The sequence below is a fragment of the Hyaena hyaena genome, unplaced genomic scaffold, assembly GCF_003009895.1.
Source record: "Hyaena hyaena isolate Hyena2069 unplaced genomic scaffold, ASM300989v1 scaffold_29, whole genome shotgun sequence".
Taxonomy (NCBI): domain Eukaryota; kingdom Metazoa; phylum Chordata; class Mammalia; order Carnivora; family Hyaenidae; genus Hyaena; species Hyaena hyaena.
In genome coordinates, this window is record NW_024080661.1 from 688,751 (window position 1) to 715,122 (window position 26,372).

Consider the following 26,372-nt stretch of genomic DNA (forward strand, 5'->3'; position numbering starts at 1 on the left):
ACCGAATTGCATTTCCTAGTCTCCCAAACGAGGAACCTGAGGAACCACGAGTGCGTCAACAAGGCCGCTCCAGCCCTTCCCGCTCGAGAGGAACATTTAACCTTTATTTTCCACATCCCAATACCAGAGGGTGTTGGGAGACCCCCATGCAAATTGATCTAGGGTTGTGAAGTAAGCTTGCTTTTGAAAACGGGACCATCTGAAAGGGCAAGATCCCCAACTCTGCTTTCCCTGTGGGGATAGGTGACAGATGAGTCAAGATCACAGGGCTCCGAAAGAGACCATGGCGGTGTCTTTCACGGTTCCTTCTTGGCTACCAGGTTGGTGGCCTGTTTGTTGTCTATTTCTTAGCAGCGGGACACCCTCAGGGGTGGTTTTGAGTAAGCTGGTGGGTAAAGAGACCAAGGTTCAGACTGGGTGCAGAATGATTATTTGGGGTGAGATCAAGAGTTTTCAGTTTTATTTCCTTTGAGCCAAGTCAGTACTTGGACTATCTCAGATGGTCCAGGAGCAACCTTTGTCAGTGATTTCGTTTTGAGTCACTGTTAATTATACCTACATAGCCGAAGCCATGAAATGTGACTCAGTGAGTCAGATCCACCCATGTCAGTTACTGTATCTAGATTCATGGTTTAGTCTCAACTGTTCCCTTCTTAGGGTGGTGATAGTGGAGACAAATTTAGGCACTGTGTTTAATTCTCTGGAATTAAACTAAGTCTGGAAAGCTGACTTTCTAGTATTAGTCAAAGTACCTTTGCTAGCTTCCCAGTGATTATAAGTAATCGATCCTTATAAATCCTGTGTGATAAACTTTGAGTACTGTGAGAAGAGACTAAACCAAATGAGTTGTAGTTGCTTGTTGAAAGTAGTTGTCCATTCTTCTAAAATAAAGTTTTAATTTTAGAGCAGTTTTAGATTTATGGAAAAATTGGGAGTATAGCACAGAGTTCTCAGGTGCTCCCTCTTGGTTTTCCTACTATTGACATCTTACATTAGTATAGTACATTTTTTTACAGTTAATGAACCCATGTTGATGCGTTACTATTAAACAAAGCATCTACCTTAGTTTCCTTAGTTTTTACTTAATGTCCTTTTATTCTGCTCCAGAATCCCATGCTACATTAAGTCATCATGCCTCCTTAGGTTCCTCTGGGCTATGACAGTTTTGTCAGACATTTCTTGTTTTTGGTAACTTTGACAGTTAATGACAATTTTGATGACGTTGACCTGACCTTAACTGGTTAGGTACTTTGCAGAATGTGTCTCTATTGGGATTTGTCTGATGTTTCTCATTATTATACTAACGTTATAGATTTTGGAGTGGAAGACATAAAGCGCCATTCCTGTCATATCAAGGATACATACTACCAACATGTTTTATCACTCTTGATGTTATCTTGCTCACCTGGCTTAAGGTAGTGCTTGTCATGTTTTTCTACTCAAAAGTTACTCTTTTTCCTCTCTTTCATACTGTACTCTTTGGAAGGAAGTCACTATGTGAAGCCCACACTTAAGGAGTGGGGATTTATGCCTCACTTCCTTGAGGATAGAGTAGCTAGGTAAATTATTTCATCCATCTACTTTTTATCTATTAAGTACCATTCTCTGGAGTCTGAAATACTCCATTTTGAACTATTTACAGAGTAGTAACATGTTCCACTGCTAAGTGTAATAAAAGTTTTTACATCCTTTTAATAACCAAATAACTATTCATCCTTAAACCATCCCTGTGATATTTTACAGTTCCTCTTCTGCTACTTTTGATGTGCTATTTTTGCTTTTAGAAACTAACAAACAACAAATTTCCCCTTTCAATACTATAATTAGACTTGGTGTTTAGAGTATTTCTCCAAAATTGACACTATCCTGTAGAACTCCAAACCATATAAAGCTACAGAGATACCACCACCCTGGTGTCATAATGTTAAAACAAAGCCAATGCAAGTTATTTACTCATTAAAGAAAAATTGCCTACCACACATATATATGTGTGTATATAAATATACATGTCAGTGTGTGTGTGTGTGTGTGTGTGTGTGTGCGCGCCTCTTATACCAAGGCATATTTAAAATAAACTAAAATTCATAAAATTACGACAGGTGCATTTTAACTTGTAAGTATCTTCTGATATGGTCAAACTCCCAACCTTAAGTTTGAAATATACACTAACAATATAATTTTCTAGCAAGGGTGGAAATGGCCTTTATGAGTATCATTCACATGTTGTCCAATTCAAAACAATGGATATCTTTATAAGGATTCACCAAAACAATGTCCCTTAGACTTCAATGTGAAGAAAAGTTCTGCTTTTGAAATATTGTTATATGGTCACTTCCTCTTTCCTTTTCCTATAGTCAAATTTGTGCTTTACCTCTATAAAGCAGGAGGGATGTTGGGGAAAGATGTTGACTGGTACATTTTTGTGCAGTAACATCTTTGAGTTAATTTTACTGTCTTATCACTGCCCCCCCCTTTAGCTCTATTTTCTTTACTTTTCTGATACAGTATTATGTATATATATGTATTTTTTTGTAAGCTGTCTTAGATCCTCCTTGGAAGAAGGCAGAGTAATAGAAAATAAATACACAAAAATAGAGTGCATAGTATTTTGTGAGGGGTAGCAACATTTCACAGACAGGAAAACAAAAGTGAGAGAATTTTTTCTTCGCGAAATGAAACAGTTGAGTTGATAAAAATGCCCCAATCCTTTTGAACTTAGAATTTTCTGAAAACTTGGACCAAGAATTATCACGTGAAAAGAAAAAGCTGAGGAAGAAAAACATAATACTACGAATGAAGTGTGTTCTCTTTGATAGGTTTAACGGCTATCATCCCCGAATCTAGACCAAAAGTTCCAGATCCTGTTAAACTTAAGACAAACCTCTTTGAACTTAAGCTTGTAACAAAGAATCTAGAGCTTCCCCCCCCCCCCACCCCACCCCCATATATTACGCTCCCATTCATTATCCTTTCTTAGACACTCTGGGACAATTTACTGATGCGCCATTTCCATCCTGAGTTCTCGGGTTTGACATTCAAAAAGGGGCTGGAGCTGCGGAACTTCGGGTGCTCCGCGGTGAACGTGCTTTAAAGCCGTCGCCAGCCAGCGCCGCTGTAACCCCGTGCACCGGCCGGTCGCCCGCTCCTGCCACTTTCAATCTGCGCCGACGCGGCGGCGCGATCCCGGGGACTCCCCGCGCCGGGAATCTCCCGCCAGCTGCGCGCTGTGTCCCGGCGACGGCAGGAGCACGTGGAGCGGCCGGGTAGCCAGAGCGGCAGCTCCAGCCCAGCCCAGCCCAGCCCGGTGGCGAGATGGAAGGTGAGCCTCCAGCCTGCTTCTTTTCTAAGGGGTCTTTGAAAAGCTCGACCTGTGCATGCAGTAGAGAGGGTACCTTCGGAATCTCGGCTTTGCTTCTATTTATTTCTTTTGTCAAAAGTAAATATGAGGCGTTTCAGAGGGCAAAGCGTGTCAGTTCTTCTACATCTCTTATATTGCTCCCCCCAGCCCCCACCTAACTTTGGAAAGTGATAACTTCTCCGCAATTTTATGTCTTAGGGGTTGTCAGACATGAGGGCTCAACTTGAAGTCTGCAGAGGAAGAGTACTTATGGGGTGTCCCTGAAATTGGCAGCAAATTGGAATAATTGATCCTTTTGGATGCTTTTTTTCTTCCATGGTCTCAGTGTCCATTGGATTCAGCCTAACTTGAGTGACTTATTTAGAATGAAAAGTGACAGTTTTCCTTCTTCTAAGAGTAAATGCTGTCATACGGGAAAGGTAAATTTTAAATTAGTTGGCATTTGTGGTTCCCTTGGAACTCGATCTTCTAATGATCCTTCTTTATCCAAAGCAAAAATCAGTCTCAATTAAAAAGTTTCATTTGAATTAATTTTGAAAGTCGTGAAACTATCCTCGTTTCTCAAAATTTTTTGTATATACTTACTTGGGATAACTGAAATTTTACTTCTGTAAACTTTTCAACAAGGGTTTGTAAAACCCTGAAAATGGAAGATACATTTCAAGTTGGGGAAGGTGCTGATATTTGGAAAACTAGAATTTGTGAGAAACGTATTCATTCTCTTAATAAATGATATACTGACACCTAATTAAAATATTAATTTGCTAAATATTATGAACAACATGGATTTTTTTCATAATAATGAATCTTGATCTTTGGCAACTCTAGACCTAGAGAATATGAAGTTATTTAAATTTAATTAAATACTTTGGGATACAAGATACATGTGGTAGAACTTTTTTTTCTTCAAAATATAATTGAGTACAATATTGTGGTCCTGAATCCTCAGTTTGTACCTGGTTATGCTTACAATTTTTCTAACTATCGTGGCCCATATAAAAATTTTTTTTAAGCAGAATGTCAAACAATAAGTCAATGAACAGTATGTGTTTAGTATGCAGAGGACAACTTTTAGTAGCCATTATTAATAGTGCTTAAAGCATATTCTCTTATGAAAAACTATGCTTTTAAAATTTTTAATTATTAGGGTTTAAAAATAACTCTTAAAATTGTGACCATGAATATTTTAAAAATGGTCTATGAAGTATAATTGTTAACATGTAAAGACTTTGTTGGCCAAGAACAGGAAAAAAATTAGGTCACTATACACTATGAAAAAAGAATTTAAAAACCTCTCATGCTTTGATTATTATAAATGAATTGCTGAATTTATTTTTGTGAAGTTATAAATCAATATTCAACACTATGTTTTTCTTATTCCTAATCATTTCACTTTTCCAGGCTAACATGCAGAATAGAGTAAATCCATGGAAGCTAGAGTGTTTCCTTGTAAATGTTAATACTCTTGAATTCATTTATTTAACATGAAATAAATAAATAAATAGCATAATTTGGGATAGTAATGACCTTAACAAAGACTTCTAGATAAGCCTGAATAAAGGCTCTCTGAATAAGACAGGAATGAAAACTTGTATAGAATTTGATTTAGAATGCACAAATTATGAATGAAAAGACATGGAATATAGAATATAGGCAGTGATCAGCTATGAGTTTATATGTCTAGATTAAACTCCATAGAGATGGATGGTATATAGTATGCTTAATGCAAAAACTTAAAAGCAAAGAAAAGGTTAATGATGTGAATTTGGCTCTTCTAATATCAGGTCCTTGAGGACAGAGTATTTGATGCAGTAAAATATCTAGTTCATTATAGCCATCCAAGTTTGACTAATCTGGCCCATGTGTTTGATACTTAAAATATTTTTATATTATCTTGACATTTTGGTCTCAATATAAAGAGATTTGACCTGGAAAGTATACTTCTCATTTCTTGGCAGTATAAGAAAATAGAATATTTTATGGAATATCTTTATTTTCTGCCTAATTTGATGGTCAAATTAACACGCTACAGTTTATTGTGAAATGTGAAGCTGTTTAGTTAGTCATTCCTTCAATATATAAAATCTTTTAAAATTCATTCATCAATAGGTGTTTATTGAGACTTTCTGTTATGAAGATGTCAGATGAAATAAGCTTTGAAATTGAAATTTTGTCATGTAAAAATGAAAAGTTAATGCATGGAATAAATCAGAAGCTTTAACTTTTTTCTTTTCTCATAATCTGTGATCCTAAATATTTTCTATCCAAAGACTCTTGATGTTGCTAAGTTTTGTTATTTGTGTTGTAATAACAGTATCTTCTTCTTTCTGTTATGGTTGAGAAATGAGGTGGTTCACAAAAATGAATTTCATAGGTATTGGCATGTTTCTCCTTTAATATAAAACCTTTCTATTTAAACAATATTGGATAGAGCTCTTTCTAAGTGTATTTATTACACAGCCCCCTGTCTTATAAACAAAGTACATAAGAAATCACTTTATCTTGGTAGCCCTGCATCACTATTCTGACCATCAGGTAATGTTCTATAGTATATATTTATGGGAGGGTTGAACTGTGCAGAGCTGAATGCCCCTACTCTAAATATTCCAGGGTTATTGAACAGATTTTGTCTTCTTCTAGATGTCAGCTTCTGCTTCGTATCACATGGCTTTTGTGGAAGCCATTTTTCACTTCTAGGTCCCTTTCTATGCTTTGGATGGTTGAGTTTTATAGAGATATAGCCTCCAAATGGTGGAGTTTACTAGCCCTCCATTATAGCATATGAAGGATGAAATGGTAAAATTCAAAGGAACAAAAGTGACAGAAAGGTCACAGGATCCTGACAGAATATAGTTTTAGAAAATTCCTGTTTGTGCTTCCTATGATCCAATGTGCTATTTCACACTTCCATGTCTTCACTAAAATTTTCAGCCCATTCTTTACCTGGTTATGCCTACTCATCCTTCACTTCACAGGTGCCCTCCTTCTAATGACCTTCTCTGATGCCTTCTGGTGGTCTCCCTACTGGTCCCTCACCTCCCTTCACCTAGGCTAAGGGCCTTTCCTTTCTGTGAACACTTCTGCCAATTGTATTTATGGATTTAAATGTTTGTAACCCCACTAGTCTTTAAGCTTCTAGAGGGCAGAGAGTATGTTTTATTTCTGTGTGCTCAGTGTCAGAAATAGTTTCTGGTTCATAAAAGACCCTCAGAGCTTGTTGGATTCTATTAAGAAAACAGTGCTGAAAAGTAATTTTTGTTAGGTTTATATAATGCTTTTTATTTAATTAATTTCTATGAGTAGGTGATTGGTGCTAGCAATTCTTTGATAGAACTCAGAAAAATTTTTAAGTTTAAATGGTATAATAAAAAAAGCAGAGAAAACAAAAATGGTGGCATTTTTTTGGTTTTGTTTGTTTGTTTTTGGCTAAACAATCCCTAAAGCCAAGTCTTATCTATTAACTATACCTCAGCATAAGTCTATTAAAATATGGATCAAATTGGGGTGCCTAGGTGGTTCTGTTGGTTGGGTGGCCGGCTCTGGCTCAGGTCATGATCTCGCGGTTTGTGGGTTCGAGCCCCGCATCGGGCTCTGTGCTGACAGCTCAGAGCCTGGAGCCTGCTTTGGATTCTGTAATTCCCTCTCTCTCTGCCCCTCCCCCGCTCAAGCTCTGTCTCTCTCTGTCTCAAAATTAAAATAAACATTAAAAAAAGAGTCTGATTTAAAAAAAATGGATCAAATATGAGCAGAAATTTGCTTTCTCAATCAGTAAGATAGAGATGAGACTGTAAAATTAGCATACAACTTTCCAGTAATACCTTTTTAATACATTATTATAAACTTGTTAATATATTAACTGTATATACTCATTTATTTAGGACTAAAATGTTAGTCATAGATCTTTTACCAGACATCCAATGTTAATTGGCTTCTGACTCAAGCTGTGGTTCTCTAGACCAAGTAGAAGAAATGAGTGATTAATACAGAAACTTGCCTGTAGTAGGTGCTCAATAAATGATGTTTTCATGCTAAGTGTTCATTAATTATTGTGAAAAGAGATCCTAAACATCACAAGGACATAGAGTGCATTCTGCTATTTAGCTTTTTAAAAATATAACTCTTCATTTGCTGGTATATTTATAATAATTAAATACCATAAGGCCTTTTGAATCACTAAAAAAAGATGAAATAATGAAAAAATAATTATATTTCTATTATATGTATATTATTTGAAATGTAAGCTACATATAACTATTAGTTATTATTACTATATAATCTGTCAAAATATTTTAATCTCCAGTGATTATGGATAATTTTTCAGCCTTAATTGAAATCTGCTTTCTGCATCCAAAATTATAGTTCTGAGAGTCCAAAGTGTTGTAGAGTAAATCGAAATAATTTGGAATTGGTACCATATTATATTGGATATGTGTTTCATCTAAGAGACATAAAAAAGTGTTTAATAAAGGACATGAAACAGAATAAAATGTATTTATGGAACAATACTCTTCACTCGTCAAAAATTCAAAATCCACTTACCTCCTGATTTTTTGGAAATGGCAGCATATTACAAATTGTATTTGTTAATGTATGTTCTTAGAGATGAAATTATTGGTACATCAGATTATCTGTGGGTTTATAAAGGAAACTTTTTTAAAATAAAGGAAATTGAAAATAAAGGAAAATTTCAGTAGTATCACTGATGAAACAATACAAAGTTACATTTTTTAATTATAACTCTTAATTATCTAAAGATTACTTACCTAGATTTCTTGCTTATTTTGGTTGTTAACAGTCTGTAGCCCTTCCTAGACTGTCAGGTTCCAAAGCATAGGCATTTTTTTTTAATCATCAGCCCATTCCTCAGTACATAGTACAACTACAGTCACATTTATTGAATAAATAAATGAATGAATTGCCTGTGTGTTTGGTCATTTGATTATTTGTTCAGCTTTTAGGGCAAAGAGAGTAAGGAAAATAGTGACATTGAAACTAGTTAATTATGCTGGCTAATTTGTCAGAGCTGCGGTGCTGTGAAAGATTTGGTAGAAGAGTCTGGAATGTTGGCTAAATCTAACAATATGAATAGTACCATCTTTTTCTAATCCAGTATTGACCCTACTCTGGGCAAAATAATATAGTGCTCTCTAACTTTTGGATTTGTTTAAGATTTTTGCAACATTCTTTATGTCAGTGAAGCACTGCACTTTCCACGATAAACCATTTCTTAACAACAAATGTTTTGATTCTTAAAGTTGGCAATAATATATTTTACTTAATTTGAGTTCTCTAACACAACACTCTCAGTTTGCCTGCAAAGTGAAATCTATTTGAGAGACTATTAAGTTATCAGAATATTTGGCACATCAGAAGAATTTCCTGTAATAGTAGTCATGTAGGCTGTGGATATGAAAAAAAGATCATGCTCACAAACCTACAAATACTTTTTTATAGATGTGGAATTACATCATAGTTAATATACAATAATAGCTCCAATCTGAAAATTCAAAGTAACTAATATTTATAATATTTAACAACTAATCATTTTTGCTATCATCTACCTTTATCTGTAATTAGGAAATCATTTGCTAATACTCATTAATAGTTGATTTTATGCTTGCATACAGTATCACGTTATGTGCATCAGAGGCTAACTTAAATTTCACTTGACTTTCATGAATATTACTTACCAAATTTTAAATGTGTTGAAGAGTATCAGTGTATAAATTTATACTCTGACCTCAAAATAAAGCTTTTTTTTTTTACCAACTCTTTGAAACTCTTTGAAATATTAACATTTCATAAATGTGACGAGTAAGATTATGGTTCTGCACTCTTGTTTTTGTTACTGTGCATATTTGCTCATATAAAATTATTTAAGAACATCATTAACTCTTCTATTCCCTGTGTTTAAGTGCCTATGAAGGCTCAGGTTAAGGTTCTTGGGACATGCTTTTGTTACAGTGTAGTAACCAACTTCTCAATAACAAGAACATGTAGCGTACGGTACATCATGATTATATATTATAAAATTTTAAGATACTTATTGTAACGTTTTGGGTACTTCTTGTCTTATTTTATGTTCAGAGTTAAAGAATGTGAATAATTGTTAGATATTTTGCGTGATTCAACTTTGGAACAAAAATAGTTTAAAAACTATTCTGAAATACGGGTGCCTGAGTGGTTCAGTCAGTTAATCATTTGACCCTTGATCTCAACTCTAGTCTTGATCTCAGGGTCATGAATTCAAGCCCTGTGCTGGGCTCTCTGCTGGGTGTGAAGCCTACTAAACAAACAAACAAACAAAGCAACCAACAAACTCTCCTGAAATAATGTGAAACACTTGCAAGTGGTAACAGTTTTTATATATATGCATCTTCATTTTTCTCATATTGGCAAATAAGACAAAATATAGACTAACGTATGTGTTGATGCTGATATAAAGCTGTTTCATCCATATCTATAGATTTTTAGTTTTTGTTTATTAAAATAGCCTATTCTCATTGTTTGACCTTTCAGTTATTATTACATATTTGAACTTATTATATTGTATACTACTAAGATACTCCTTTATGTGGTTTATGTGTGGTAATCTCTGTAAGATTTCATTTAAAAATGAAGTATCTCTTTAAAAATAAAGCTTAAAAACTACTGGGATAGAAACAGATGCTTTTTAACTAAGTAGTCTCTGGAAGCCAGTATTGTCTAAGATTCAATAAGTTCTATAAAATTGTGATTGTTAGAAATTAAACCCCTTTTCCCTTTGGCTCTACAACTTCCTTTGTTAAGGCTACGACTCATTTTGGTACTGTAGATGTTATGTCATACCATTCAAACCTTGAAAAATAGCTGGCCCATTGGCCTGCATGACATATTTGTCTAAAGCAGTTGTGTGCCGGTGGATTCAAAGGAATCAAGTGAGAGAAATTATTCGTAACTGGTATAAACCAGTGATTTGCTACCTCTCTTGGTTTGAAAATCATTTCAGCAAGACAAAAGACTTTATGGACCGTTCTAACCAACACACTTCTGCTTGCCACTACAAAAACAAAATTCAGTGGGTGAACGAATTAGGATGAGTCATTATTTTAACATTTTTCATGCATTGTAGAAATAAGATAGTGAGCTTGTCTGGTAAACAATAATTCAGTGTAAGATAGACGCTTGACATTTGTGAATGTAACCCGCTATTTTGACTCTTTGTGAGTGATCCTGAAGGAATATAATAATACGTGGAAATTTGTAAATGTTATGGCTTTTGTAAAGGTTTAAATGGGATAATGTATATAAAAGTCCTACCTCAAATTTAAATTAGTAGGACTGAGAGACCAGAGTACACAAGTTATATAGTTTCTATGTTATCCTAGCCAACAGCCTCAATGCACATCTCGATAAAAGAAATTTGGAGATTCTCAAAGGACTCCACAGTTTTCCATTGCAGACGTCAGTGACCTAATGTAGTCCTATTTGCCCCAAACCTAAGCAAACCTGGAGAATTTTTACAGGTAATCTAATTTAAGGATGGAGACATACTCTGTATAATGGGACAAATAATGATTTTAAAAGTGATATTAAGAATTAATGTAATGCTTTTAGATCTTGTAGCTAGTACTCTCTACAATGACACTGATGATTATATGATGACTCCTTGAGATAGTCCATGGTCATGCTCACAGTTAAATAAGAATTTGGATGAGACACAAAAACAGGACACAATTTGTTTTTATCAACAGAATACCCTTGTGTACAAAAATCTTATGTGGGACAGATGCAAGTGTGATGTTTCAGTTAAGAGGAGGGAGAAGGCAAGAGACTACTGCTAGGCCTACCTAGTTGCTGGCCCTTTCCTTCTCCTGACACAGATGGGCACCTGTGGCAGCCCTCTGGAGCCCTGGAGTTCCATAGAACACATTTTGAAAACTATCCATTCAGACTGTTACATTTTTTTTTTCTTCTGGTAACCCTGTATTTAGACTTACCTCCTTCAATCCATTTTGAGGATTGCTGCCAGAATGATCTTCCTAAAATATCAAGTCACTCTCCTACTGAAAAACCATTTTAAGGATTTCTTAGTAAAACATTTAAGATAATCCACAATGTAGCTTCAATATACCTTGCCAGAGGTAACCTTGTCCTCTAATGTTATTCTGGACTGCTTAGTATTCCCTGAACATGCGTTACTTTTCCTAACTCCCCATTTTTCTAATGCTGTTCAAACTCAACAAGCCCAAAAATTTACTCATTGTCTGTCTCTCCAACCCAAAACAACTTCTTCTGATTTCCCAACACTGTTAATAGCACCACAGTCCCATTGAAATCCTCATTCATCCATTATGTTCTATCACAAATGCCATTCCTTTTAGGAAGCCATCCTTCATTCCAGGGTGGAACTTATTCCTTTTTCTGAAATTTAGTAATGTTTTATGTTTAATGACTGCCAGAACCTAACTCCATTTTATGTATAAACATAAAGTATTTTTGCATGGTTTTAATACAGCTTAAATCACCTAGCAATGCAACTACTATACTATATACTATGTATAAAGAAGATAAGATAATTCTTTGTTGAGAGCCAAGACTCTTGCCATTATTGATGCAACCTATATCCTTCTGCATTTTTAGCTCTTACATTTATGGTGACTCGACAAATATATCTGACTACCATATTATTAGGTTTTCTAGAATGATTGTGCTGGTATATTTACATATTGAAAGACAAATTATTTTATTATCATTTTTTAACCTTTATATGGCAAGTGGGGCTTTGTTAAAAAACACTTACATGTATGGATAGGTTATATTTAATTCATGATGATAAAAGAGGTATTATAAAATGTCTTTTCTAAAAGGGAACACTTCTTTCTGAGTCATTGGCTGTGTGTGTCATGGTGCCCTGAGCTGGGGGTCTTGCACCAAGATGCTTCAAAGCCTTTTTAAAAATATTTGGGTCGCCATGAAGCCCTACTATACCTAAGTTTACCAGGAGAATTGGGTAGGAATGGGGTTGATGGACTTCATCTTTTATAAAATCAGGAGTGATGATAGAAGAAATAAAGCTTTGAAAACTTTGAGTCCTGCACCTGCTCATGGTCGTCATTAACCAGCTTTGCTTGGAGTACACATCAGATGGAACATCAATCTGTTTGTAAATCTCAGTAAGTTCTGTGCTCTGTTAGATGGAAACATGAAACATTGCTGTACATTTGTAGATGTGTTGTTTCCTTTGTGGCACAAATACATGTAACACTGAGGTGCAAAAACTGAAAACTGAAAAATAAAAATAAAAGGAAGACACTTGGCCTTGATAGATAATAAAACCTCTCTAAGTTTACTGCACTACAAGAGAACAGCCACAGCCTAAATAAGATGATGTTTATGAAAATCATCTTGCATAGTACTAGACACAAAGTTGACGTCTAACAAATGTTTATTTTAGTTCATAAATTATTTACACGGATCCTTTAGACCCTTGCTAATCTAAATCTAATCCGTGAACCAGTGTCAGTAACATCTGGCAATTGTTACAAATGCAGATTCTTAGGCCAGACTTGCTGAATTAAAATCTGCATTTTAACAAGGTTCCTAGGGAATTTTTGTGCACGTGGAAATCTTACAAGCCTTGCTCACCGTTTGAAGTGTCAGTGTAGCTTATCCTCACTCTCATAGCAAATGTTTGATTAGTAATGGATCATCTTTATGTATGTATTTAGAATATATATTTTATTTAAATGCTGATTTTTATTTTTTTATTTTTTATTTTTTTGATTTTTATTTTTTAAGACTTTTTTTTACTGTTTATTTTATTTTTGGGAGAGAGAGAGAGCAAGTGAAGGAGGGGCAAGAAAGGAAGACAGAAGATCTGAAGTAGGCTCTGTGCTTACAGCAGCGAGCCTGATGTGGGGCTCAAACTCGTGAACATGAGATCATGACATGAGCTGAAGTTAGACACTTAACCGACTGAGCTACCCTGGCACCCCTTAAATGCTGATTTTAAAAGATAGTTGAACAATGAAAGCTTTATAACATTTATTTTTTACTTATCTTGTCATACATTTGTAACACAACCTAATCCAAAAATCAGGAACCTTCATTTTCTTCATTTTAAAAATATTTATTGAGGAGTGCCTGGGTGGTTCAGTCAGTTAAGTATCCAACTTCGGCTCAGGTCATGATTTCACTGTTCATGGGTTCGAGCGCCACGTCAGGCTCTGTGCTGACAGCTCGGAGCCTGGGGCCTGCTTCAGATTCTGTGTCTTCCTTGCTCTTTGCCCCTCCTTGGCTTTCTCTCTCTCTCTCTCTCAAATAAATAAAAATTAAAAAAAATTTAAATTTATTGAATGCCTATTATGTGCCATGTATGCAAAATATTGGCAATACAGTGGTAAACAAAACAGGCAAAGCTTTTGCCGCAACTGAATTTACAGTCAGGTAAGGAAGACAGCCCCTCCCGCCCATCCCCAACAAGGAAGTAACAAATGAAATAATTAAATACTTACATGAAGGAAATAAAAAGAGTGCTAATATGGAGATTAATGGTGAGGGACAGAGTTGGTAAACCTCTCCTCATTTTTGGTTAGAGGTAGAGATATGATCATCTTCAGCACATAGACAATATTTAATGCCATGAGAATGAATGGGATCACGTAAAGAGAGAATGTATTGTAAGAAGGGGGCTCAGAATTGAGCCCTGAGAAACATCTAATTTAAGTGGTCAGGTAGAGGAGGGAGAGCCAGCAAAAGAGAAAGAGCAGCCAGCAAGAAGACAGGAGGAAAACCAGCAGAGTGTGGTGTAACGGAATTCAAGAGACAGGAGTGTTTCATGAAGGAGTAGGTGGTCAGCTATGTTGAATGTTGCGGAAAAATCAAGTAAAGTGAGGACGAAAAGTGTGAGTTGGTTTTGGCAATGTAAAACTTGCTAAATGACCTTAACAAAAAGTGGTTTTTGTGCAGTGGTGGGGATGGATACAAAATTGAAGTGGTTAAAGGAGGGATGGGAACAGAGGAAGTAGAAACATTGATACAGACCATTTTCCCCAGAAGTTTAGCTAGGAGGTGAAGCAGAGAAATAAGTGGGGATGTTGCTGGATAGAAATGTGGATCAAGAGATTATGTTTGTTTGTTTCTGTTTACCAAAGACTAATGATACTTAAACCATCTGTAGCTTAAGTTTATATGTGTGTATATATATAAAACTCAAGCACCAAAATTGAAACAAATCTTGAAATCTCAATTCTCAGGAAAGTTTGATTGGAGTATTAGCTATCACTGAAAATATCTTTATATACACATGACATATAATATGTAAATACATTTCCTCACCGTGAGAATTTTTAAGATATATTCTGCCCTTTGGTGGGTGGTTGGTATAGATATACTCTGTACTCTGTAGAAGAATCATGAGAAACCCTTGAAATTCACTTTTTTTCAAAAGTGGGAAGATAGTACTATAATTGCATTGCTAAGGTTTGCGATTTTAGATATTTGAAAGTGCTTGAGTGTTCTATAGATTTTTTTAAATTAAGGAATAAAAGAATAAATATTAAGGACTAACTTATGCAGTAAAGTGTACATGTCTTATATTGCTTGATTAGTTTTTACCTATATACACACCTTCCTGATCAAGATATGGAACATTTGCATCACCCTAAAGTTTCCCTTCCTCTCATTTATAATTGGTATCCCCACTTTGCCCAATTAAAACATTGATACTTCTATCGTCATAGTTCAATTTTCCTGTTCTTGATTTCCATGTAAATGGAATCATATGGTATGTGCTTTTTTGATGTCTGGCTTTTTTTGCTCAACATACTTTTTGAGATCCACTCACATTATTACATTTATTAGTAGTTTATTTTCTTTTATTATTAAAAGGTATGAATATACCACAATTTGCTCATTCTACTCTTAATGGACATTTGATTGTTTCGAGCGCTTCTCTATATTGTGAACATTCATATGCATGTCTTTTGGTAGACATAAACATTTATTTCTCTTGGATATAGATCTATGGCTAACATTTCTGGGTCATAGATTAGGTGTATATTTAGCTTCGATACATACTGACAAATAATTTCCAAAGTGGTTGGACCAGTTTACCATCCCACTAGCAAATTTGGAGAGTTCTAGTTGTTTTACATCTTGCCAACACTTGTTATTATCAGTTGGTATTTTTAATTTTAGCCATTCTGGTGGGTGTGTAGTGGTATTTCATTGTGTTTTAATTTGCATTTTTCTGATGAAAAATGATATTGAATACCTTTTCGTATGTTTATTGGCCATTTGGATATCCTCGTTCCTGAAGTTTCGTTAAGTCGTCTGTATATTTTTGTAAGTTGGGTTGTTTGTATTTTTTCTGATCGATTTTGTAGGCATTTAAAAATATTTTAGGGTCACTTGGGTGGATGTCCGTTAGGCGTCTAGGTCTTGATTTCGGCTTAGGTCGTCATTTTATGCTTTGTAAGATCAAGCCCCACATCAGGCTCTATGCTGATAGTGCAGAGCCTTCTTGGGATTCTCTGTCTCCCTCTCTGTCTCTCTCTCAAAAATAAGTAAATAAAAATTAAAAAATATTTTAGACAGGGCATCTGGGTGGTTTAGTTGGTTAAACACCCGACTTTGACTCAGGTCATGATCTTAACTGCTTGTGAGTTCGAGCCCTGCATTGGGCTCTGTGCTGACAGCTCAGAGCCTGGAGCCTTCTTTGGATTCTGTGTCTCCCTCTCTCTCTGACTATCCCCTGCTTGCACTCTGTCTCTCTCTCTCAAAAACAAACATTTAAAAATTAAATAAAAAATTAAATAAAGATATTTTAGAAACATGTACTTTGTCAGATATGGATTGCAAATTTTTTTCTCCCAGTTTGTAACTTGCTTATTTTCTTAATCTATTTGATAAATAGATTTCTTAACTTTAATTAAGACTAATATAATTAAAATTTTTTTAGTGGGGGGGATTGAGTGCATCTTACAACCTGTTTAGAATTCTTTGTCTACTCTAAAAATATTCTCCTTCATTTTTCTCTAGAAATTTGACTGTTTTAGCTTTCACATCTTGGTTTGTTACCTACTTCAAATGAATGATTCTGGTTCAATTTTTTTATTTAAATTCTAGTTAGTTGGCATATAGTGTAATATTGGTTTCAGGAGTAGAATTTAGTGATTCATCACTTACATATAACATCCAGTGCTCACCATAACAAGTGCCCTCCTTAATACTCATCATCCATCTAGTCCGTCCCCCATCTACCTCCCTCTATCAACCCTTAGTTTGTTCTCTGTCATTAAGAGTCTCTCATGGCTTGCTTTTCTCTCTCGCTTTCTTTTTTCCCCCTTCCCACATGTTCATCTATTTTGTTGATTCTGTTTTTGGCCCCAATTATTTTATAACAGAAACTAAACATTTTGCAATTAAAATGAAAATCGTACTTGGAGAATGTTGGATTCAATCATTTTAACACAAACATTAAAAAAGTTTTTAGTGTTTACTTATTTCTGAGAGAGAGAGAGAGAGAGAAAGAGCTTGAGCAGGGAAGGGGCGAGAGAGATGGAGACACGGAATCCGAAGCAGGCTCCAGCTCTGAGCCGTCAGCACAGAGCCTGACACAGGGCTTGAACTCATAAGATCAAGCCTGACACAGGGCTTGATCATGACCTGAGCCGAAGTCAAACATTTAACTGATTGAGCCACCCAAGCGCCCCTAAAACATTTTTTTTAAAGTAGCAGTGACATGAAGTGACCATTCTTCCTTTTCTCTCTATATGTTCATTTGGTGGCATGTGATATCGGTGGCAAACTTAATATGTATTTATTTTTCTACAACTTTAGAGTAATTGACTTTTCAAGGAAAATAACACTAGATATTGAATTTGTTACTTTAGACCTATAGTCAACAGTCTATAATTTCCTCATTAGACATTTTTAATCTAGGGGGGAAATAGGATATTTTATTAAAAAAGAATAAGATAGGAAAAAATGGAATGGTGATGTTGGCTGTATTTGATCTGGTGTCCTTACAGAAGTAATCTTGATATTTCTTAACCTTTACCTTAGTCCACGGTAGAAGGAAAGGAAGTATTTCATGATTAGAGGAATTAATCTCATTTTATATCTTCCTTTCCCCTCAATCATAGTCAAACGAAGTGTTTGAAATTATTGGGTTTGAAGTCTTTTCTAGTTTTGGCCTTCTAAAATCTGTAATCTATATAGGAAATCACTTTAAAACATTATTTAAATTTTTTGAAGCAAAGGTAAAATTCAAGACATGAATCCTACTTCTCTTCTTAACGTGTCACTCACATTGTACCCTTAGATGATTACATGACTATATTTTTTGTCTTTCTTTGTGTCTTGAATTTTGTCTAGGAGAATAATAAATGCCATTGCACCTATTTGACTTCCAGAAATACTATGAGATGATATGAAATCTTCATTTGCACTACTGGGCTAAGTGGTTGATGTCACATTTTTGGAGAACTACAAGCAAACAAAACCAGGCTCAGAAGAAAGCTCTCAGCATGGTTATGAATTGAGTGTTAGCATCTGAGTGATAACTTATCCTGTATGTTTCCAGAGAGCTGAACTTGGACCTGAAATGTACATTTCAGGAAATTTGAGTTCAACTATATTTAAGAAGGAACTTTTTTAACCATTAGAGCTTTTCTGAAATGGCAAGAAATAACATTCTATATTATTGGAAGTGTCTAAGCAGAGGCTGTGCAACCCAAATAGGGGGATATTGGAGGAAATTCAGGTAGCAGGTGGCCAAGGAAGGAGAGGAAGATAGCTAAGATATCCACTCTAATTCTTATGTTCTAATTTCATTAGATTATAAGGATCATTTTTTATTAAGCTGAACTATTCTTGGGGATCCAGGGTGGCTCAGTCAGTTAGGCATCCAACTTCTGATTTCAAATCAGGTCATGATCTCACAGGTTTCGTGAGATCAAGCCCCCCATTGGGCTCCATACTGAGCACAGGAGGGTTCTCTCTCCCTCTCTCTTTGCCTCTCCCCCCTCAGCCACGTGCTCATGCTCTCTCTCTCTCTTCCTCTCAGAAATAAATAAATAAACTAAAAACAAAACAAAACAAAACAAAACAAAAATTCCTGTGATGGTAAGATTCCAGGAATGATTGTACCTGGTAGTATTAAGAGAACTGGAGAAAGACCTTTCAGAAATAGTAGCTCACATTTCTGTTGCCACATTTATTGTACTGTTAATGTTGCTATTGTTGAACACATTTTTGTAGTCAATGACTCAATTTCCCAAGCTTTTATTTTTTTATTTTTTTTTATGAATAGTTTATTGTCAAGTTGGTTTCCATATAACACCCAGTGCTCATCCCCACAAGTGCCCTCCTCCATGCCCATCTCTCCCCTTTCCCCCCACACCCATCAGTCCTCAGTTTGTTCTCAGTATTCAAGAGTCTTTCATGGTTTGCCTCTCTCCCTCTCCCCCACTATTTTCCCCCTTCTTCTCCCCCTTGGTCCTCCGTTAAGTTCCTCCTATCCTCCTATACGTGCAAACATATGGTATTTGTCCTTCTCTGCCTGACTTATTTCGCTCAGCATAACACCCTCAAGGTCCATCCATGTTGCTACACATGGCCAGATCTCATTCTTTTTCATTGCCATGTAGTATTCCATCGTATGGATAAACCACATCTTGATCCATTCGTCCGTTGATGGACACTTAGGCTCTTTCCATGTTTTGGCTATTGTTGAGAGTGCTGCTATGAACATTGGCGTACATGTGCTCCTATGCCTCAGCATTTCTGTATCCCTTGGGTAAATTCCTAGCAGTGCTATTGCTGGGCCATAGGGGGTTCTAGTGTTAACTTTTTGAGAAACCTCCACACTGTTTTCCAGAGGGGCTACACCAGTTTACATTTCCATCAATTTCCCAAGCTTTTAGTAAAAAAAGTAAAAGTGGACATTTTAGAGAAGAGAAAGTGTGTGTGTGTGTGTGTGTGTGTGTGTTTTTAAAGAGGTATTGGGATAGGGGAGTCAGTTTACCGTTATGAAGATAACAAGGAGTATCAACACTCAGACACAGTTTTCTGGCAGCTGTCAGGGACCAGTGCTACAGGCAGCTGGCAAAGTTGGTACAGGATTCTTTCTAAGATTTGACGTTTTTCTCTCCTTTAGAACCTATACTTTCTACCAGGAAAACAGACCAGCGAATAGAAATCTGATCTCTGAAACTAAGAATAGAATTTTGTTAGCTGTATTCTTCACTGAATGACAGTTACTTAATAGTATTAAAATAAAGGCAATTTTACAACCACTTGAGTTAAAAATATGGTTACAAATTCTGTTGCTAATGCAAATATTTGGTTTTGTTCATAGATAACTTATTTTAGAGCTAAGAGGTAAAAACCTTCACATGTGAACTTTGATGAAATCTCAATTAACCAGACTACTGCCATTTCCAAATTTAAATTTTATTTGTCATCCATGCCCTTTCATTTAGCAGTGCATAAAACACTAGAACCTCTGAGAAAAATCTTAGTACATTTTTTTGAATGTTTATTTATTTTTGAAGGAGAAAAAGAGACAGAGCATGAGCAGGGGAGGAGCAGAGAGACACAGAATCCATATTGGGCTCCAGGCTCTGAGCTGTCAGCACAGAGCCCAATGTGGGGCTCGAACTCACAAACTGTGAGATCATGACCTGAGCCAAAGTCAGACACTTAACCAACTGAGCCACCCAGGCACCCTGAAAAATCTTAGTATTTAACAAAAATTCTAACTAGTATAATTCTTTTAAATGTTTCAGCTTTACCAATGAAAAGAGAATCTGAAGGAGTAAAAACAAATTGGAAATTGTCATCTCTTAGTAAACATGATGAAGGCTTGTTTTCAATACTGGTAGAAAACAATTTGAGATTGCTAGTAAAGCTTTGAAACTCTGGAGTACTTGGAAAGCTACAGAAGAAATAACCTTTAATTTTCTAGTTGAATTCATTTGTCAGCTATCTCAGTAATAAAATAGATATAATTTTTATAAGATTTGTTATTTAAGGGTAAAGGGAAAACACTAATGATTTAATTAAAACATATCAGGAGATTGGTTATTTAGTTGTGGGAAGGGCAGATGATATGAAAAGAGTGTTTGCTAGGGTTTTCTGCTAGATTATAATTTTGGCTTATTTAAATGAGATAAGAAAAATGATTTTATCAAATGATACCAAAAAATCCTAATGGTAATATGATGCTAAGCATATATTGGTACATATACATGTGAGTATACTTTAAATTATTTTATTTGGATGTTTGGCATCATGTGGTGTTTTATTTTTGTTTGGGTTTTTTTACCCTCCAAAAAAGTCACATTAATGTTTCAGTCAGTATGAAAGGTGGTGTCTAGATGCTTTATATCTTTGATTACTGCATTAATGGAAACCACAACTTTTTCATGAAATTCCAATTGTAGGAATTTTGGAAATATTGATAGAAGATTGTCTTTGTTAAATTGTTTCCTGATATAATATCTTTAATTTTTCTTGGTATTTATTTTTTTATATGTGGTTTGATTTACTTCTTTTTTCCTGATCCAGAGTCTTAATGTCTGTTTTAAAGAAATAGCTTTGCAGTGGTATCTCAAGCAGCAGCAAGGTAGTCTAAAATCTACAGGAGTGCCATTCAGTAGAACTTTCTGTGATGATGGAAATGTTCCTTATCTATGCTGTCCAATACAGTAACCACTAGCCGCATGTTCTGTTGAGTACTTGAAGCTGTTGAGAAACTAAATTTTTAATTTTAATTAACTTACATTTAAAGTTAAATCACCACATGTGGTTGGTGGCTACTATATTGGATGTTACAGTATTAGTATTAGTAATAAATCTAGAGCATGGCTTGGTAAACTTTTTCTGTAAATGACAAGTCAGTGACTTTTGTAGGCTTTGTGAGTCATATAGTCTCTGTTGCAACTGTTCAGCTATGTACTCCATTGGAGTACAGAAGCAGCCATAGATAACACGTAAATGAATGAATTTGGCTGTGTTCCAATAAAACTTTATTTTTGGATACTGAAATTTGAATTTCATATAACTTTCCAGAGGCATGAAACAGTATTCTGATGGTTTTATCCATTTAAAAAATGTAAAAACCATTCTTATTTCCCATGTCATACAAAAACAGGTATAGTTTGTAGAACCTTGATCTAGAGTGTCCATAAGGATCAATGATAGAGATGTAAATATTCATGTGTTCATTCAATAAATTTTTATTGAATGCCCATCATGATTGGGCACTATTTGGGGACCTGAAGATACAGCAAAATAGCAATAAAAAAATATAGACAGCATCACTGTTGTCATGGAGCTTACATTCAGGTAGAGGGAGATAGGTTAAAAAAAAATAACAAATATATGTGTATATATGTCAGGGAGTCATGAAGAAAAATAAGACAGGTTAAGAGAAAAGAATGTGACGATGGAAGCTGACCTTTTTTTAAAATTTTTAATTACTTTTAAAATTTTAATAGAGTTAACACAGTGTTATATTAGTTTCAGGTGTATAATATAGTGATCCAACAATTCTATACATTACTTAGTGTTCATCATGATAAATGTACTCTTAATCCTCATCATCAGTTTTACCCATCCCTCCCACCCACAGAGGATGACATTTTTATATAGGATAGTTAGGTAACGCTTCTTTGGTTAGGTGACTTTTGAGCACACATTTGAATGAAGAGAGGAAACTGGCCACATGGTGATCTGGGGTAAGAGCGTTCTGGTCAGAAGGAAAGGTAAATACGAAGGTCTTGAGACAGGATTATGATTTACCTAGTCAAGTAAAAAGAGATGTAGAAAATGAGACTTATACTTAAAATTAACACTCTGGGATTCTTCCATCATCTGCACCAGTTATGGTAAACATCATTACAGGAAACTATATTTCAAAAGCAATATAGGGACCCTTCATTCTTAACTTTCTAGAGCATTCTTCCATCCAAGTACTAACCAGGCCTGACCCTGCTTGGCTTCCGAGATCAGACGAGATCGGGCACGTTCAGGGTGGTATGGCCGTAGACCTAACTTTCTAGAGCATTCTTTTGGAAAATATTGTAAAGCTGTGTTGATTGCCACCATATTAAAAAGATGCCAGTAATTTAACATTATTGTAATTAGTAATTAAAAATATATTTCAAATCGAAAAATTTTGAAGGGTTTTTTTTGGACTGAAGTGTAAAGATATTACAAAATGATCCATTAAAAACTGAAAAGTTTTTCTATACTTAGAAATATTTAACAGATCTTCAGTTGGAAATTCTTTCACTATCTACTCCTACCGGGCTTCATGATTTTAGAAGGACCTTTAATTTCAGGTGGAAAAAATGTACTTCAATCTCTTCTGTCCTGTGTTTTGAATAGATTTTAGTACCCAGAAGAATATCCATGTAGCCTGATTATAGACGGTTTTAATGTTTCCTTTAAGTTCTGAATGCTAAGGTAGTCAGAATCTCCTTTTTTCTCTTAGAAACTGTACTCAGTTGTTTCTGGTGTTATTTACAGCACACAAAGGCCACTTGAAAAAAATATTGAGAGCTATTTAAATGTCATTGTCAGGGGATTTAAAAGGTTCAGGGGGCTGGGACCTTTTTCCTTTAGGTCACCAAATCAAAAGCTGTCTTGCTCTGTAGTAACTAAAGAATATTTTCACATGAAGGTTGTTTATGTGAAACCTTTGAACTAGTTTTTTTTTTCTTTTTTCTTTTTTCCTGTTAAGAATCCCTTTAGTGTGCAGGTTAAAAGTTTCACATTTAGCTTTTTTTTTTAACTTAAAAAAATACTATCAAACTTACAGAAAAGTTACGATACAGTACAAAAACTTTTTTCTTTCAGAAACTTTGAGAATAAGTTGCTGACACAATGCCCTATAATCCTTGAATACTTTAAGGTACTAAAGAATACTTCTCCTACATAACCACAAAACAATGTCCTAATCAGGAAATTAACGTTGATATATTACTACCGTTTACTCCTCAGACCCCGTTCAGATTTGTCCAGTTGTTTCTACAGTGTTATTTATTGCAGGAGGATTCAGCTCACAATCACATATTGTATTTAGTTGTCAAGTCTCTTCACTCTCCCTCAGTCTGGAACAGTTTCTTAGTTCCTCATGTCTTCCTCATGTCAAGTCTTTCATGACTTGACAGTTTTGAGGATTACAAGCCAGTTATTTTGTAAACTATCCCTCAATTAGAGTTCATTTTCTCATGGTTAGATTCATGTTACATGTATTTGGCAACAATATCCCAGAAGTGATGCTGTGTTCTTTTTATTATCAGATAATTTTCATTTGTTGCATTACTGATGATGGTCACTTTGTTCAATTACTGTAGTGTCTACCAAGCTGTTTACTATGTAGTTGTTCTTTTCATCTTAGTAATAATAAGTATTTGGGAGAAACACTTTGAAGCTGTATAAATACTCCATTCATCATCTGACTTTCATTTTATTTACTTATTAATGTCAATATGGACTCATGAATTTTTTTTCGAAGAGTTATAATCCAATACCATCATTTTTATTTTGATACTTCCCTGTCTCAGATTTGGCCAGGGGAAACCCCTTCAAGATAACTTCTATATCCTTTAATATATCTTCTTCATTCTGTAAGCACTTATGTGCATTGTGACACAACAAAATGTTCCAGACTCATCTTGTATTTTTCCCAGCCCAAACCCTAGAACCAGCCATTTCTTTGAGGAACCTCATCCCTTTAAATGGAGAATGATATTTAGAAATTAATAACTGGGGTCGCCTGGGTGGTTCAGTCAGTTGAGCATCCAACTCTTGGTTTGGGCTCAAGTCATGATCTCATGGTTTGTGAGATTAAGCCCCTCATCAGGCTCTGCACACTGACAGTGTGGAGCCTGTTTAGGATTCTCTCTCTCCCTCTCTCTGCCCTCCCCACTCATGCTTGCACGCACTCTCTCTCTCTCAAAAAAAAATTTAGAAGTTAATATCTGGATGCTAGAAGTTGCTGTTGTGTCACTGCTCCCAGGTGCTCTCAGTGGACAGGGCTAGGGCTTTTATGTATGTAAATCCATACATACCCATCTACATCTATATTTTATATTTATTTATATAGAGTAGAAGCCATGCATTCACACCAGTACCTTCATTTCCAATACAGTACCACAGGTTTCCATATTTGTAACTCTCTTTTCTGACAGAGAAAAACCTGGCTCTTATTACTTTATTATAGTCACTTATTTGATCAATCCTCCTTTATATAACCAATCATCCATTGCCACTACCATCCCTTCCTCAGCACAGATGCTTTCCTTGCCTCGTTTGAGTTCTTACATCCTGTACCATAGCCATTGTACTATTGGGCACTCTTCTCAACTGCTCAGGCTCTGATACCTCCATGTAAGACTGTCCCTAATAAGTGGATCCCCTCTTCACCCCACTCAAGTTCTGAACTTTGCACTAGAGCACTCCTGTGCATAGAAGATCTCCCCACTGTTCCCATGTGGGAACCTTGCTCACTCCACTTAGGCTCTGAAAACCCACACCAGACCACCTCTATGCATAAATGTCCTATTCACTATGCTCAGGCTCTGACTCATGCTAGGCTGTCCCTTATCTTGGATATCCTTTTTATCTCTCTTGGACTCCAGCACTCCACGCCAGGGAATTCTTCTGCCTGAATGCCCTCTTTACCCTACTCACGGTCTGATTTCCATGTTGTCTGCCATGTAGAATCCCTCCTTACTTCATTCAGACTTCCCACACCATATATTCATACTCTTCATGCAGCCTCATCTTGAGTTTTGACACCGCATACTAGGCTGTTCCTTTGCTTATTTCTAAAATATATATTTTCCCTGCCTTTATGCTTTGGCACTATCATCTAATGGATAATATGTCAAAATTGTAAAATTAGAATAGAATGTAAGTAGAGTAACTATATTTTTCAAAACAAAAATTGAAATATGACTAGATAATAGCATAGAATATTTGAAATGAGTGCTATCCTGGACAGTTTTGTGTATATGATCATTATTAAAGTAAGGAACAAAGAAGATTTTCTAGCAATGGGGGAATACTTCCTATTGAACCAGGCTTCCGACAGATAACAATGATAGATTCTGATCAAAATATGAAAAAAAGTCTATTACCTGAAGGCATTGGAAAATGACAAAACCAACCTGATTTTATGGTTCTTTGTTTTAACTCAAGGGTAGGCACCAATTTTAGCTTGAGGGTGACCAAAACGTGGGTAGATAATCTATAGTTATACTGACTTAAAAAGTCATAAAGCCACAGCAGCTTGGAAGTAAGGAGGGAAATCCTGGTATAAAAAAGGCAGAGAGGGCTTTTTTATCTGTAAATTCTCTGGCTAACCCAGATCTCTAGCTGACTCTTGAACCACACATATATGGGTCATGCTCTGAGCAACCCATCTGAGGCTAAAATATTGAACAGAGACTTATGCCTCTCCAAGACCAACTTGTACCAATTTCTCTGAGACTGTGAAAGTTCTCAGTTTTGGAAAAACCCTCAATCCTGGGCATGCTGGGACATTTGGTTGCCCTCAGTGCTGCTCACAAAATTCAAGTTTGAACTTATGTAGTTAACTGCATGCTTTAAAAAGTAAAATAAACAAAGAAAAAAACCCTCCTATACTCTACAGAGGAACATAACAGAATCCAGAAATTCTGTAGCATATCATTCATAATGTCCAGGGTACAATCCAAAATTCTTAAGTCATATGAAGAAGCAGGAAAATGTAACCCATACTCAAGATAAAAGGAAATCAATGGTAAGTAACTCCAAGATGACATAGATACTGGAATTTAAAGGCAAGAATCTTGTTCATAGCAGCACTCTCCACAATAGCTAAAACATGGAAAGAGCCTAAGTGTCCATCAACAGATGAATGGATCAAGAAGATGTGGTTTATCTATACCATGGAATACTACATGGCAATGAGAAACAATGAAATCTGGCCATGTGTAGCAACATGGATGGACCTTGAGGGTGTTATGCTGAG

General features: G+C 35.6%; 1 protein-coding gene and 1 pseudogene across 6 annotated transcripts in view; both read left to right on the forward strand.

Moving 5' to 3' along the window:
• Nucleotides 1–3,182: 3,182 nt before the first annotated feature.
• IKZF3 (IKAROS family zinc finger 3) overlaps nt 3,183–26,372 on the forward strand; it is a 91,268-nt gene continuing 68,078 nt past the window's right edge. For all 6 annotated transcript variants that reach the window (XM_039227960.1, XM_039227963.1, XM_039227962.1 and 3 more), the window contains exon 1: nt 3,183–3,319. In XM_039227960.1, the coding sequence (XP_039083891.1) occupies nt 3,313–3,319 (7 nt within the window). In that variant the 5' untranslated portion in view covers nt 3,183–3,312. The remainder of the gene's footprint in view (nt 3,320–26,372) is intronic.
• Nucleotides 12,276–12,458, forward strand: LOC120229162 (annotated as a pseudogene).